The sequence below is a fragment of the Lemur catta genome, chromosome 15 (assembly GCF_020740605.2).
Source record: "Lemur catta isolate mLemCat1 chromosome 15, mLemCat1.pri, whole genome shotgun sequence".
NCBI classification, from domain to species: Eukaryota; Metazoa; Chordata; class Mammalia; order Primates; family Lemuridae; genus Lemur; species Lemur catta.
The window spans coordinates 21,194,309-21,209,453 of NC_059142.1; the positions used below are offsets into that span (position 1 = coordinate 21,194,309).

General features: G+C 35.3%; 1 protein-coding gene across 5 annotated transcripts in view; it reads left to right on the forward strand.

Annotated features, from left to right (window-relative positions):
* Positions 1-15,145, forward strand: part of RHOT1 (ras homolog family member T1) — a 61,470-nt gene that overhangs the window by 20,654 nt on the left and 25,671 nt on the right. For all 5 annotated transcript variants that reach the window (XM_045525445.1, XM_045525444.1, XM_045525443.1 and 2 more), the window contains 7 exons: positions 1,749-1,830; positions 3,992-4,035; positions 4,370-4,423; positions 4,578-4,630; positions 8,587-8,695; positions 9,014-9,115; positions 14,533-14,631. In XM_045525445.1, coding sequence (XP_045381401.1) covers positions 1,749-1,830; positions 3,992-4,035; positions 4,370-4,423; positions 4,578-4,630; positions 8,587-8,695; positions 9,014-9,115; positions 14,533-14,631 — 543 coding nt within the window. The remainder of the gene's footprint in view (positions 1-1,748; positions 1,831-3,991; positions 4,036-4,369; positions 4,424-4,577; positions 4,631-8,586; positions 8,696-9,013; positions 9,116-14,532; positions 14,632-15,145) is intronic.

Here is a 15,145-nt window from a genome sequence, read left to right on the forward strand (position 1 = left end):
CAAATGAGATAACCTTAATAGTAGTGAAATGCCACCAAAAGTAGTAAGTAGTTTTATTATTACTGGCAGTATATTATATTTTGGAAATTCTAGTGTGAAGGGCTATTGGCTAAATCTTTATGTAAATTTAGGATATTGTTATAGGGAATGGGATCCAGGCAATGGGATAAAAATGATTTCCATGTATTTCTTACATAGGAGGTATTATTAGTGTCACAGTTCACATTTACCCTGTCTTTACATTATGTAGGAATATCTGTATAATTTCTTGTTCAGACAGGAATATGATGTGTTATGTAGTAGTGTTTTCAACATTTATAGCTACCACATGACTATTCATTGATGTTTTACTTTTTTTTCTTAGATAAGATAGTTACATAAGTAATTACTTAATTTAAGAAATGTATATTTTCATGTGTTGTTTGTGGAATCAGTAATGTTAATTTATAATCACTCAGTATAATACCTAAAAGTTTTCTATGATAGTTTAACTTAAATCAAAATTGTTTTAGCATAGTCCTCTTGAGTGTTGGTAAGGTTTTTTAATTAATTAAAAAATCATATATCCTTTCTGAACAATGGAATCATTAAATACCAGGCTTATGTAGCAAATCAGTTATCTTCTAGAAGAAATAAATTTTGATAATTTATTGGTTTATTTGAAATTATTTTGAATTAATTTAGCTCCTCATTTGCAGAGTATCTTAAGCCTTCAGCAAAATAGAATGATCAATACTTTGTGTGTTAGCTTAAAACAAACAAAAAATAGAATGAGCTGGGTGTGATGGCTCGCACCTATAATCCTAGTGACTCGGAAAGTTGAGGTGGGAGGATAGCTTGAGGCCAGGAGTTCAAGACCAGCCTGGGTAATATGGGGAGACCTTGTCTCTTTAAAAAAAAAAAAAGAGCATTCCTATAATTCTAGCACCCTGAGAGGCCTTGGCAGGAGAATTGCTTGAGCTCAGGGCCTCCAGACCAACCTGAGCAAGAGTGGAGACCCCATCTCTACTAAAAATAGAAAAATTAGTTGGGCATGGTGGTATGCGCCTGTAATCCCACCTACTTGAGAGGCTAAGGCAAGAGGATTACTTGAGCCTAGGAGTTTGAGGTTGCAGTGAACTATGATGCGGCCACCACATTCTACCCTGGGTGACAGAGTGAGACTCTGTCTTAAAAAAAAAAAAAAGAGAAAAAGAAAAAAAGAAAACAACATATATAAAATCTACACTGGGTACAATGGCTCACACCTGTAATCCTAGCGCTTTGGAAGGCTCAGTAGGAGGATCGCTTGAGGCCAGGAGTTCGAGACCAGCCTGGGCAATATAGTGAGACCCCCCATCTCTACAAAAAAATAAAATAAAAATGTTAGCCAGGCTTGGTGGCTCACGCCTTGTAGTCCCAGCAATGTAATCACAGCTCACTACAGCCTTGAACTCAGCCTCTTGAGTAGCTGGGATTCCAGGTGTGTGCCACCACACCTGGCTAATTTTTTTTTTTTTTTTTTTTTTTAGGGATGATGTCTCACTATGTTGCCTCTGCTGGTCTCAAACTCCTGGCCTCAAACAACCCTCTTGCCTTAGCTTCCCAAAGTGCTGGGATTATAGGTGTGTGCCACTGCACCTGGCTGGTTTTTGGCATTTTGGATTAGGGATATTCAACCTGTACAGATAAATTTATATAATCTGTTCACAAGTTTGATTGATAATATCCAAAGGTTTTTCCTTTTCTATATTTGTTTGCAAATGAAGGTTCCTCCTCGGGCAGAAGAAATAACCATTCCAGCTGATGTCACCCCTGAGAGAGTTCCAACACACATTGTAGATTACTCAGGTAATAAATGTCCTCTTGTAGGTAAAAGTGTAGGGTTAACTACTCTTGGGAAAAGATACTTACTGAGGTTTTAAAAATGTTCAAAGAAAAGTCGTCCTTTCTTTGTAGCAGTAAATGATCCTTTACAATTCTTGTCTCATATATGTCTCTCTGACAAACCCCACACCCCATCCAAAGCCTCTGTCTGCCAATTCTCTGTCCCCAAATTACTAAGTTGGGTTCCATAATAATACAAAGGAAGGAGGAATGGTAAATTACCAGCAGTCATTACCCTCCTTGAATTGACATGTTTGCAGAGAGAAGTTCTGGGTCAGTTTTGTTATCAGGCATTCAAGCATGCTATTATGATTTAGAAAGAGTTCTGAATTTGAGAATTTGTTGAGTTCTGAATTTGCTCTTTAATTTGTCAATATTTTTGTTCCAAATAAGATAATAATTAAAACAACTGTCAGCTTGCTCCTATTATTAATATATGATATTAGAAGTATATCAGTATTGCTTTCAATAACTGAAAAATTTTTTACATACTACTGAACTATTAAATTATTTTGTTTTGTTCTAGAACTTCTTTTTTTAAAAATGGGCATAAATCATTGATAATACTTTGTTTGGCTTAGCTGGTATTCCATATATTCTAAAAAAGAAACACTAGAACTATGCTGTTCAATGCCTGTGGCTATTAAACACTTGAATGTGACTATTCTAAATTGAAATGTGTTATAAGTGTAAAATACAACTGGATTTTCAAGACTTAGAATGAAAAAAGGATGTAAAATATCTCATTAGTCATTTTTCTATTGAGTACATGTTGAAATTTAAATATTTTTGATACTGGATTAAATTAAGTTTACCTGTTAACTTACCTATTTTAAAGGTTACTACTAGAAAATTAAAAACCACATATGTGATGCTGGGTATGGTGGCTCATACCTATAATCCCAGCACTTTAGGAGGCCGATATGGGAGGATCACTTGAGGCCAGGAGTTTGGGACCAGGCTAGGCAATATAGGCTGTCTCTACAAAAAATTAAAAAATTAGCTGGGCATGGTGGTGCACACCTATAGTCTTAGCTACTTGGGAGACTGAGATGGGAGGATCACTGGAGTCCAGGAATTTGAGGTTATAGTGAGCTATGATCAGGTCGCTGCATTCTAGTCTGGGCAACAGAGCGAGACCTTGTCTTTTTTAAAAAAAACAAATTACTTACATGGCTTTTATTGTTTGTTGGACAGCACTGTATGTTATAAACTGAGGGAGGATGAATATCTTCTGTTACAATCAGTCTCATAACTACTTTTATTTGCAGAATTATTCTTTTTCAATATGTATAGTCACATAATTAGATTCACTTCAGTATTAGACTTGAAGCCTTAACCCATTGATTATGCAACATATGGAAAGATATTAAAAATATAGCCTGTTATTTAGCGTCGTATAAAATACCATTGAACTCATATATCAGTTCATATGTCAGAAATAAGAGGCATTTATGGGGAGACATATGTAACCTAAGATGGTCTAAATTAGTATGCCAGTAATTGCTTTGCTTATCAGTTCTTTATTTCCTCATCCTAGCTATATCATGCATATCCCCTGCACCTATAGAATTGCAGACACATCCACTCATTGAGACCAGTTCTAGCAAGAAGTTTATAAGAGGGAATTCTTGACTCTTCATTATTATGCTACAGTTTTGCTTCTGGGCCATGGTTATTATTACTCCCATCTGCTTTCTAGATCTTAAGCTTGTATTACTCAGATTTTCATGTGGCCTTTTGACTCTGTGTGTGTAGACTCTTTGTCCAAGCTTCTCACTCTTCAGCACCTAGTCGTCTTGCTTGGGTTTCTGATCTCTTTTGTCTGACTCTTTTCAACTCTTGATCAGATGTCAGCCTAGATTTATTATATTACACAATGCCTCTGCTTTTCTGGGCCCGAGTTATCCCCTTGTAGACTCATCTTTTAGTGCTAGCCAGCTACCTTATCATAGTTTAACTATTTCCTTCCCCTGGCTTGCCCTTGTGTTTGCCACCTAGTGTCCACTGTACCGTGTCATTTTGAAGGATGTTGGATGGGTGTTGCATATATTTTATTTAGCGTGACCATTAGTGTTTATGAAAGTGTTTACAATATGGAGCATTGACTTTCTGTCATTTGTAGAAGCAGAACAAAGTGATGAACAACTTCATCAAGAAATATCACAGGTGAGTTTCAAAAGAAATAGTTGTAGGGTTTTTTTTTTTTTTTTTTTTTTGTGGAAAAACAGTGATGATCCTATGAGTCTACCTTTTTCATTCTCTCACTTACCAAGAGGGCTTTTTCAGTTCTTTGTTGTTACTGCTGATACTGAGTATGCATTTTTGCTATAAGTCCTTAGGGCCTGTTTCCTCTTAGAGGCAAGCTATTTTTTTTTTTTTTTTGAGTTTTTAAAATGTTTTCTTCCCTTGTCTCAGATATATTAACTATTTGGTAATTAAATGCTGCTGTTTATATTTTTGTGATTTAAAAATACTATTAATTTCTTAAATTTCCTTCTAGGCTAATGTCATCTGCATAGTTTATGCTGTTAACAACAAGCATTCTATTGATAAGGTATGAATATGTGATCTTTTTTTCACTATATTTAAATTTCAATGGGGCATTTTCAAAGTTGATCCTCAATTTAGAGTTTCATGGGTCTAAAGGAGGATGTGCTTTTCAACGAAGATCCTCATCATGACTTAGCTCTTGTTGATTTTCATTTTAGGTAACAAGTCGATGGATTCCTCTCATAAATGAAAGAACGGACAAAGACAGCAGGTATTTTTTCCTCTCTCAAACTTTGTGTATTGAAAAATTCTGTACCTTACAGAAAAGGTACAAGAAATAGTACATTGAAATTCTGTAAACCTTTCATATAGATCCACCAGTTGTTAACATTTTGCCACATTTGCTTTCTCTGTTGGTTTGTCTCCCTGTTCACACACGTACCCACACACCTTTTTCGGGGGAGTCATTTGAGGTAATAAATATATTCATGACTAAAGCAGGAAACAGAGCTCTGATACTGTAATGATTCACAGCTTCAAACAGATTAAATATTTTGATCATAAATCTTTCAAATGTAAGAGAAACTCAAACTGCTTAGTCTCATCTTTCGAATACATCTTCCACCTGTGTTGTATGTGCATCTCTCTTGAGATGGCCCTTTGGTGAGGTATAGTCCTCTTCCCCATTGTCATTGATTGTTTACAGAGTGGCCTGGGTGAGGGCACAGACTTGGAGAAGAATGAACAACCTTTGAAATCTAGTTTTCCACTTATGACTTCAATTTCATTTGGCTTCTTAGTCTCCTCATCTGTATGTGAAGATGAGAATAATACCTGTCTTGGCTACATGTGGCTATTTTGAGAATCAAATGAAATAATACATGTGTAAGCACTTAAGTTCTCTAAAAAACTCTGTAGAGATCTTCATTTAGGAATTCATGCAGGGAAATTTCTTTGCAGTTCTTCGAAAGAAATACATGTGTGATAGAGAAAAAACAAGAGAAAACAGATTCTGTACTTTTCTGAGCAGAATGGCAGTACTAGGTTTTAATGTTTTGAGGTTTTAGTTTTTGGTGATTTTTGTTGTTGTTGTTGTTGGACAGGGTCTCACTCTGTTGCCTGGGCTAAACTGAAATCAAAATGGAAACAAAATGTTTTTCTTACAATATTATTTAATCAAAAATAAATTATTTACAAAGTATTTGAGTCCTTTTGTATGTTAGGAAAATCAGACTAATATCTACGTATTGTATGCATTTGGTCCTTTACTCAATGTTTTAGGTTTCTCAATGTTTTTGTGCCTTGAAACTCCAAAGATCTGATTCTAAACAGATAACTATGGCCATATTGCCTCTGCCTTACATATTTATGGAAGCATTGTGTGTGCTGTGCCTTGCAGTTCCTATGGCTCCTCTTCATCATGGTTTGAACTCTATGTTGGCTTATTGACAAGGTGGAAAGGAGAGAATGACCCTCTGGAGCTATGCTGTCCAGTGCAATAGCTTCTAATCAGTTTTGGCAATTTAACTTTAAATTAATTAAAATTAAATATTATAAAACTAAAAATACATTTCAAGTGCTTGGTAGCAACATGTAATGGTTACAATAATGGACAGTACAGACAAAGAGCATTTCCACCACCATAGAATGTTGTATTGAACAGAGTTGCCTTGGAGGATCAAACACCCATTGCTTAAGGCATTTCTGGGAGGGACACTTCAGAGAAGATAGTTTTGCCAGGCTCTATTAAGCACCATCTTCGGCCACCAAATCAAGAAATTTTGGCTTTACTACAACAGCTTCCTAAAATGCTCTGGCTTGTTTGGTGGCCCTTTCAGTGCCATCTGGAAGTGACTTTTGACACTTGAAAATCTAATTTAGCATTCTCAGGTGTGGCTGTGGTCCATAGTCATGCTCCAGCTTATCCCTGGACTTTTATTTTTCCATCCCTGAATCACATGAGCATACTTATTTTTCTTGTTGACTTTTCCCAAGGTAATATATTTTTTTATTATGTGAACCTTATACTTCCAATACCTTCTTCCCCAGGCCTCATACCTTCAGTATTGATTGATTGATTGAGACAGGATCTTACTCTTTTGCCCTGGCTAGAGTGCAGTGGCGGCATCATAGCTCACTGCAACCTCAAACTCCTGGGCTCAAGCCATCCTCTTGCCTCAGCCTCCCGAGTAGCTGGGACTACAGGTGCATACCACCATGCCAGGCTTATTTTTTTATTTTTTGTAGACATGGGGTTTCACTCTTGCTAAGGCTGATCTGGACCTCCTGGCCTCAAGCAGTCCTCCTGCCTTGGCCTCCCAAAGTGTTAGGATTATAAGCATGAGCCACTGAGCCCAGCCCCAGTTTACTTTTTTTAATTTATTTTTTGTATTGTTTTTAAAGGTCATCTCAGCTTCAGAACCTTAATTAATCTATTTATTTTAATTTTTTTTATTTTAAGAGACAGAGTCTTACTATGTTGTCCAGGCTGGATTTGAACTTCTGGGCTGAAGTGTTCCTCCTGTCTCAGCCTCCCAAATAGCTGGGACTGCAGGTACACGCCCAGCTGTCACAGTGGTTCTTTATGAGGCATACCTATCACAATCACGGGAGGCACTTTCCAAAAAATATAGATGCCTTTGTCCCACCCCTGGTATTTTATTTATTTTTTATTTTGATTTTCTAGAGACAGGGTCTTGTTCTTTTGCCCCGGCTAGAGTGCAGTGGCATCATCATAGCTCACTGCAACCTCAAACTCCTGGCCTCAAGCAATCCTCCTGCCTCCACCTCCCAGAGTGCTAGGATTGCAAGCATGAGCCACTGTACCTGGCCTCCACTCCTAGAATTTTAAAATCAGCAAGTTTAGGTTTAGGACTTGGATATGTGTATATGTGTGTGTGTATATATATATATATATTTTTTTTTTTAAGCTCCATAAATTATCCTGATTATATACCTTTGATTACAAACCACTACATTTTTGGAAAACCTCTTGCTTCTGTTAAGAATCTATATTTAGGGGCTGGGCATAGTGATTCATGCCTATAATCCTAGTACTTTGGGATGCAGAGGCAGGAGAATTGTTTGAGTTCAAGAGTTAGAGACCAACCTGGGCAACATAACGAGACCCTGTCTCTACAAAAAATACAAAAATTTGCTGGGTGTGGTTGCACACGCCTGTAGTTCCAACTATTCCGAAGGCTGAAAGAAGGAGGATTGCTTGAGCTCAGGGGTTTGAAGCTGTGGTGAGCTGTGATCCTGCATTTAGCCTGGGTGACAAAGTAAGACCCTGTCTCAAAAAAAAAAAAAAAAAAAAAAAATTCTCTATTTGGGGCATATAGAGAGTCAGTCCTTTTAAGCATAATGGTCACACCAAGGGTTAGGTAAGCTAAATGCGTTCAGGTCTTTTTGTTGCAGTCTGGAGTTCAAGCAAGATAATTTGCTTCCCTTCCAAGGTCTCTTACAGGATTCACAGCAGTTCTCTCTCTGCTAGGCTGGTCGTTCTTTGTATCCCCGTTTATATTTCCCCATGGGCTTCTCAGATTTAACTTGTGTGAAACAAAATTTTTAATTCCCTCCCTGCCTACCTGCTGCCAAAGGAAAAAATCCCTCTCAATCTTCTCAGTCTTAGGAGATCTGCCCATTTTGTTCAGCTAAAACCTGTATATTTTTCTTAATTTCTGCCTTTCCCTCAATCTTTACATCTAATCTACCAACTGTTCCTATCAGTTCTAAAATACATCTCAAATATGAATATTTTCTGTCTTCACTGTCACTGTACTTAAAGAATTTAAAGTCAAGTCACCACATTTAAAGAATTTTGTTCTTAATAAAAAAATGTACCAAGGTAGATCTTGTTGTAAACGATCCATAGTGAAAGAAAAAGAAACACATACCAAGGTGGAGAGAATAGTATAATGAATCCCTGTGTGTCTGTCATCGAGCTTTAACGATTATTAACTAATGTCCAGTCTTGTTTCATCTGTTACCCTTCCCATATTTATCATTTTGAAGCAAACTGAGATATTATATCATTCTATGAATATTTCAATATATTTCTCTGAAAGATAACAAATTACTGCTCTTAAAAATGTTGACCCCCCCCCCCACTTAAAACCATTCAATGGCTTCCCATTTTACAGTGGGAAGAGTGGGTTATTATGTAAATAACAGTATAAACCTAATGTCTTTCGCCTTCCTTATTACAATGTTCCCTGTTTATTTCAGGCTGCCTTTAATATTGGTTGGGAACAAATCTGATCTGGTGGAATATAGTAGTATGGAGACCATCCTTCCTATTATGAACCAGTATACAGAAATAGAAACCTGTGTGGAGGTATGCCTCATCATTTGATTTGAAAATTTATTTTTGGTGAATTCTCACTAAATTAAGATTCTGAATAGGAGTGGGGGGACAATGTGGGATAGAATAAATTTCCTTTTCTTTGTGAAGTCCTGTAAACCAAATAAAACAGGGAACTTGGAGCTGACGCCTGAGCTCTTCGTAGACATTCACATTGTGATGTCTACAAAGAAAAATGCATTTTTCATTTTCTTCCAGAAATTTTACTATTACCTTATGTTGATAGTTTGAAAATTGTTTTTAGCTGTCATAATTGACTTCAGAATGTAAAATTTAAACTTTATTTTTCAGTGTTCAGCAAAAAACCTGAAGAACATATCAGAGCTCTTTTATTATGCACAGAAAGCTGTTCTTCATCCTACAGGGCCCCTGTACTGTCCAGAGGAGAAGGAGGTAACCTCCCAGGCTGTGTTTGTAGGGGCTAGAATGTGTAGGTAGTAACTCTAGTATGAGAGTGATTTTTTATTAACTTTTAAGTATTTTTGTGAAGATGAAACTGTTGAAATTTAAATTTATTGCTTATTCTAAATGGTTACATTTTCAAGATACTTTTCTTCAATGACATTCACATTAAATACTTAGACTATTTTCCACATCAAATACTATTGCAGGAAGTGCCATTAAAGTAAATAGAAGAATTGGCAACAATAACAAAAAAATTCAAAGGCTTAGCTAATGGTCTACCTGCTTTGCTCTTATAAAATACAAACTTAAAAACACAGACAAACAAAAAATTTGCGTACTTTTTTTGAGATAGGTACAACATGTAATACAACTTGAATGCTCCCTTTTGTTTTATAGCTAAGAAACACAATAATTCCTTATTGAAATATCTAAAATTTAATATTTTGTCATAGACTTTAAAAACTAAATTTATTGAGATACAACTCAAGTACCATAAAATCAATCCCTTTAAAGTATACAATTCAGTGGTTTTTAGTATATTCACAAAGTTATTCAACCATCACCACTAATTGTAGAATATTTCATCACCCCAGAGGAAACCCTGTATCCGTTAGCAGTCACTCCCCATTCTTCCCTTCGCCCAGCGCCTAGCAAGCACTAATCTACTTTCTGCCTCTATGGATTTGCCTCTTATGGTCATTTCATATAAATGGAATATGTGACCTTTTGTTTCTGGCTTCTTTCACCTAGCATAATGTTTTCAAGATGCAGCCACATTTTAGCATGTGTTAGTGTTTCATTTCTTCTTGTGGCCAAATAATACTTTATTGTATAGATACAGTACATTTTGTTTATCCCCTTAACTGTTAATGGACATTTGGGCAGTTTCTACTTTTTGGCTATTATGAATAAACTGCCATCAACATTCATATACAAGTTTTTGTTTGAACACCTGTCTTCAGTTCTTTTGAGTATATGTTTAGTAGTGGAATTGCTGAGTCCCATGGTAATTGTATTTTTAACTTATTGAGGAACCACAAACTGTTTTCCACAATGACTGAACCACTTTACATTCCCACTAGCAATGTATCAAGGCTCTGGTTCCTTCACGTCTTTGTCAACACTTGTTGTTTTACTTTTTTTTTTTTTTTTGGTTTATTATGGCCATCCTAGTCGATGTGATTGGTATCTAGTTTTGATTGGCATTTCCCTGATAACTAATGACAGTTGCACATTTTTCATGTGCTTATATCCTCTTTGGAGAAATGTCTATTCAGGTTCTTTGCCCGGTTTTTAAGTGGGTTATTTCTTTTTATTATTTGATTTTTTTTTTTTTTTTAAATACCAGCCTGTTGCTCAGGTTCCTGGGCTAAAGCAATCCTCCTGCCTCAGCCTCCTGAGTATCAGGGACTGCAGAAGTGTGCCACTGCACCCAGGTGAGGTATTGTTTTTAAGAAATAAAAAGTTGCACATTTCTTTCAAGAAATGTTTATAGTACACATGAATGGTTGGCAAACTATGACCCAATTTGGCATGCCACCTATTTTTGTATAGCCTGTAAGCTAAAAATACAGTTTACATTTTTTTTTTTTAAGAGACAGGGTCTCACTCTGTCACCCAGGCTGCAGTGGTGTAATCATAGCTCATTGCAGCTCTCTAACTCCCATGCTCAAGTGATCCTCCTGCTTCAGCCACCTGAGTAGCTGGGAATACAGGTGTGAGCCACCACACCTACATTTTAACATTTTTTAAATGATTGAAAAAACACGGAAAGAAATATTTTGTGATATGTGAATATTATATTGCATTCAAATGTTGTCATTTCATAAATGAAGTTTTATTGTAACACAGTCATGCTCGTTTGTTTGTTTGTCTGTGGCTGTTTTCATGCTATAAAGACAGAATTGAGTATTTTCAAGATAGCTCATATGTGGTACTCTCATCTCTTATCACTGCTGCTCAGTGCACTCCTAATTGTATTGACACAGTTATAACTTGACAGCATTTCAAGTATCATGTATATCACTGTACCATGACATTTTATTTATTTTCAGTGCACACCAATTATGCCAAAAAAAGAAAAGAAAAAAGTGGATTTTTAGATGGGAAAGCAGATATATTTTCCAAGCTCAAACTACAGTTCCAGCATCATTTTTTTGGACCTTGATGCAAGCGCAAAGAAAATTTCTTTATTTCATAATCCATTTAACTATGCAGCTGAGTTTCCCCCTAACTTTCAGTTGAAACTGATTAATCTGCAGTATAATAACATGCTAAAAGGCAAACATCAAGAATCTAATGTAATTCTATAAATACCTTCCAAGCAATGAATGTACTCTGTTAAATTCATGGTTTTGTGGATATGTATCAGTATTCGTAGTATATATTTGTGCAAAAAGACATTTTCATAGATGAAACATGTAAAATGTTTTTATAGATCAGCATTAACATATAAACAATAGCAATTAATTGTCATGGTAGAGAACACTAACTTTGAACCCGTTAAGCAAAATGTTATCCTTCCAAAAAGAATTCCATTCTTCTCATTACTAGGTCTGTATTGTAGAGTTATACTCAGTTATTATACTTTGAATTTTGTCAATAAAAATTTGGTGGAAATTTGATTTCTTTCTTGCAATGTAAGTACCTGAGTGATATCCTTGGTTTGGCCTGTTGGCCCCGAAGCCTAAATACTCACTGCATGGTCCTTTACAGAAAAAGTGCCAACTGCTGATATAAGTAGTTAATCTGAATTAGCCCTTAATCTGACCCTGTTTTACTCTTATTCCTTAATTAGGATGCTTCTGTCTGATTTTCTCTTAATCCAGTATTTCTGAAACCTGCCTCATTATAATGGTCACCTGTTAACAGGGGTACCTGTTAAAAACATAGCATCTATTCTGATTCAGCCAGGGGATTTATTTTGTGATCAAGGAAATTTGGGAAACAGTCTTATACTGTAAGGATTTACCTCTGAGGCCTTAGCCTAGCAGTATATTAAATCTCCTCTATTAGTTTGTTCTTAATTTTTTAATTGCTACTTTGTTCTCAACCCTATTATTAGTTCTGCTAATCTGCTAATCCCTCTTCCCCTCCCCCAGTCCCACAAGAGTAAAACATCTGCCACCGTCTGTTATTCATTTCTTAGGTAAAAAATTATCAACTTTTACATCTACCTGAAATCATTAAAAATAAAAAAAATAATAACAGACTTTTACACTGTCCTTTGTTTTACACAAGTACAATGGTGGTCCCCAACCTTTTTGGCATCAAGGACCAGTTTCATGGAAGACAATTTTTCCACGGAACCAGGGGGAGGGTGGGGCTGGGAGGCAGAGCTCAGGTGATGATGCAAGCAATGGGAGCAGCTGTAAATACAAGGGAAGCTTCCCTCACTAGCCCGCCACTCACCTGCTGGGTAGCCCAGTTCCTAACAGGCCACAGGGACCAGTACCAGGGGTGGGGGACCAAAGAAGTACAAACTTAAATCTAAGCTTAAACCAGAATCTTTGCAATAATAAGCCTTTAATATGGATTTGAGGAGGAATCATCAAAAAGATCATATTCAAAATTAAAGCCTGAGCTATAAATATGTTTCCAGTGATGGTGAACTCTGTGTGACCCATGGTGCCCTCAGCTTACCTAATAATGAAAAAGATGTGACTATTATATAATAATTGTGCTTACTGTGTGAGGGTTTAGATTACTCATATACATATTTTTTATTTATTACTATAAAATTTTTGTAGCTTTATTGAGTATAATTTTTAATAGTGGTAATTTTTTGATGTTATATTTTAAGGTGATTAGTATTTGAATATCGCATTGAGCCAATCAATACCTTAGAGCCCACTTTAGCTGCTGATTCATATCAAGCTTTAATGAAAAATATATCACTGTTTATTTTTGTCTCCAAATTACTTTTTTTAAACGTAGCCTTTTATTATTATGAGGAAAAATAAAAGATTATTTTTAGGTTCTGTTTTGTACATCATTCTAGCTTTTACTACTTTTGGAAACATTTAGATTATTATATAATGGGATTTTTTAGAGCAAGTAAAATATAAGAATATAATCTGTCTGGAATGTCTAATAGAAGGATCACATTTATAGAAGTGATATCTTACCATTCATTATTTTTGAATATAAATAACCCATGATTGTAGATGTTATAGGTTATATTCCATTTAGTACTCTTACACAGGAGGCCCTGTCAAATCCTCTTTAGATGTTTGAATTCTTTTTCTCATTTCCTTCTAATCTCATATCTTACATTTTATCTTTTTCTCACTATATCAAATTGCTCTCCCAGAGACACCATTTAAAACAAACAAAAAAAATGTTTGGAAAGTAACAATTTCCTTTCCTATTTTTTAAAGAATTTCTTTTCTGTGTTTGAGTTTGAAAGCATGATCAAAGCTGTCGTCCTTACCATTCTGCTCTGGATAGCCATATGACTGAAGTTCTTAGTTAATAAGGACACATTTCCTCACCTTGCCATCTCATTTCTCTGGTTTAGATAGGTCTGTAAGAGATCTACCTGCAAGCTTACACAGAGTTCAAAGATCTTATTATTTTAAGCTCCCAGACACCGTTAAGAAAGTTTTTTAGATCAAACATTCCTGAAAGTTTTATTCTTAGAATTGTTGGCAGTGATTACCCTATAGTGGTTATACAGAGTAGAAGCATGTGGACCTTATTTTTAAATAATGAAACATTCTATCCATTATAAATCCTAAAACAAAAATTAAGGAAGTTGGCAAATATATTTCCAGCAGCATTTACTTATAAAAGCTTTAGAGTCATAAAAGGCAAGCCTCTTTTTAAAAATGTAAATAATTCTTATAATAGGAAGGTAGTAAAAGTCTTTTACACCTAATAGCCCGTGATATTTTGCCACTTATTTGTAAATAAGCACATTTTATATACCAACTTTAATATATGCACACAAGAGACAGATCAAAACAAGTCCCATTCTGCTACCAGAAGGTTGTTGGTCAGAAACCAGAAATTGGGAAGGAAAAAGCACTTAGTAGTTTTAAAATTCAGCTCAAATTCTTTATGGAGTGAGAGAGGACATAAGTAAATAAATAGTTCTTCTTTATGTGACTGGAAGAATGAATCTCTCCTAAAGATGAACTTCTCTTTTGCCCATCCTTAGACGATTTGTGGTCATGAGGGGAGAGTTTGACCATTCCAAATATCAGTGCAAGTAAAAATTGCCTAATTTACTTAAAAAGGCTTGAGTATAAAAGTAAATGGCTTTGCTTTAGTTCATTTTTCCTGTTGGGTGTATTTAATGTTATGTCAAAACAATCATAATATTCCCAGCATTGCTTATGAAAATCACATTTTAAAATCCTACTTTAATTAAAACACTTGTTTCCTTTCTCATTGATTTATAGATGAAACCAGCCTGTATAAAAGCCCTTACTCGTATATTTAAAATATCTGATCAAGATAATGATGGTACCCTCAATGATGCTGAACTCAACTTCTTTCAGGTAGCTGTCTTTTTATTTCAGATGTTTGTGTATCTTTGTCTTTTTTGCTGATAAAAGCTATAAAAAATTGATTAGTGTAAACAACAAAAACAATATATTGAAAAACATATATCTCTTTCATATAAAACTATCTTTCACATCAAGCTTAAGTAGCTTAAATAGCCTTTACTTATGCTATAAAACTCTCGTATGCTTAGGAATTGAGGGGAGTTTTTGATGGTTTCATTCCATGGTATAAAGTGATGAAAGTGGGTGTATTAAGGATGGCTTGAAATCTGAACCCTGAATTATTTTTGCTTTCTGGGTTTTATATAACATAGCTACGCAAAGAACCCTATGTTTTAGAAATAGGATGGGGGAAGTTAGGAAAGTTTCTTTCTAAGTATGACATGTTTTACATAAATAATACAAAGTGAAGACTATCCTAATGTAGAATTTGTTTCTTTTGGTTGCAAATTTTTGATTTAAAGCTGTAGATTATTTTATATTATTTGTGGTTTTAATGCTGCTTTGT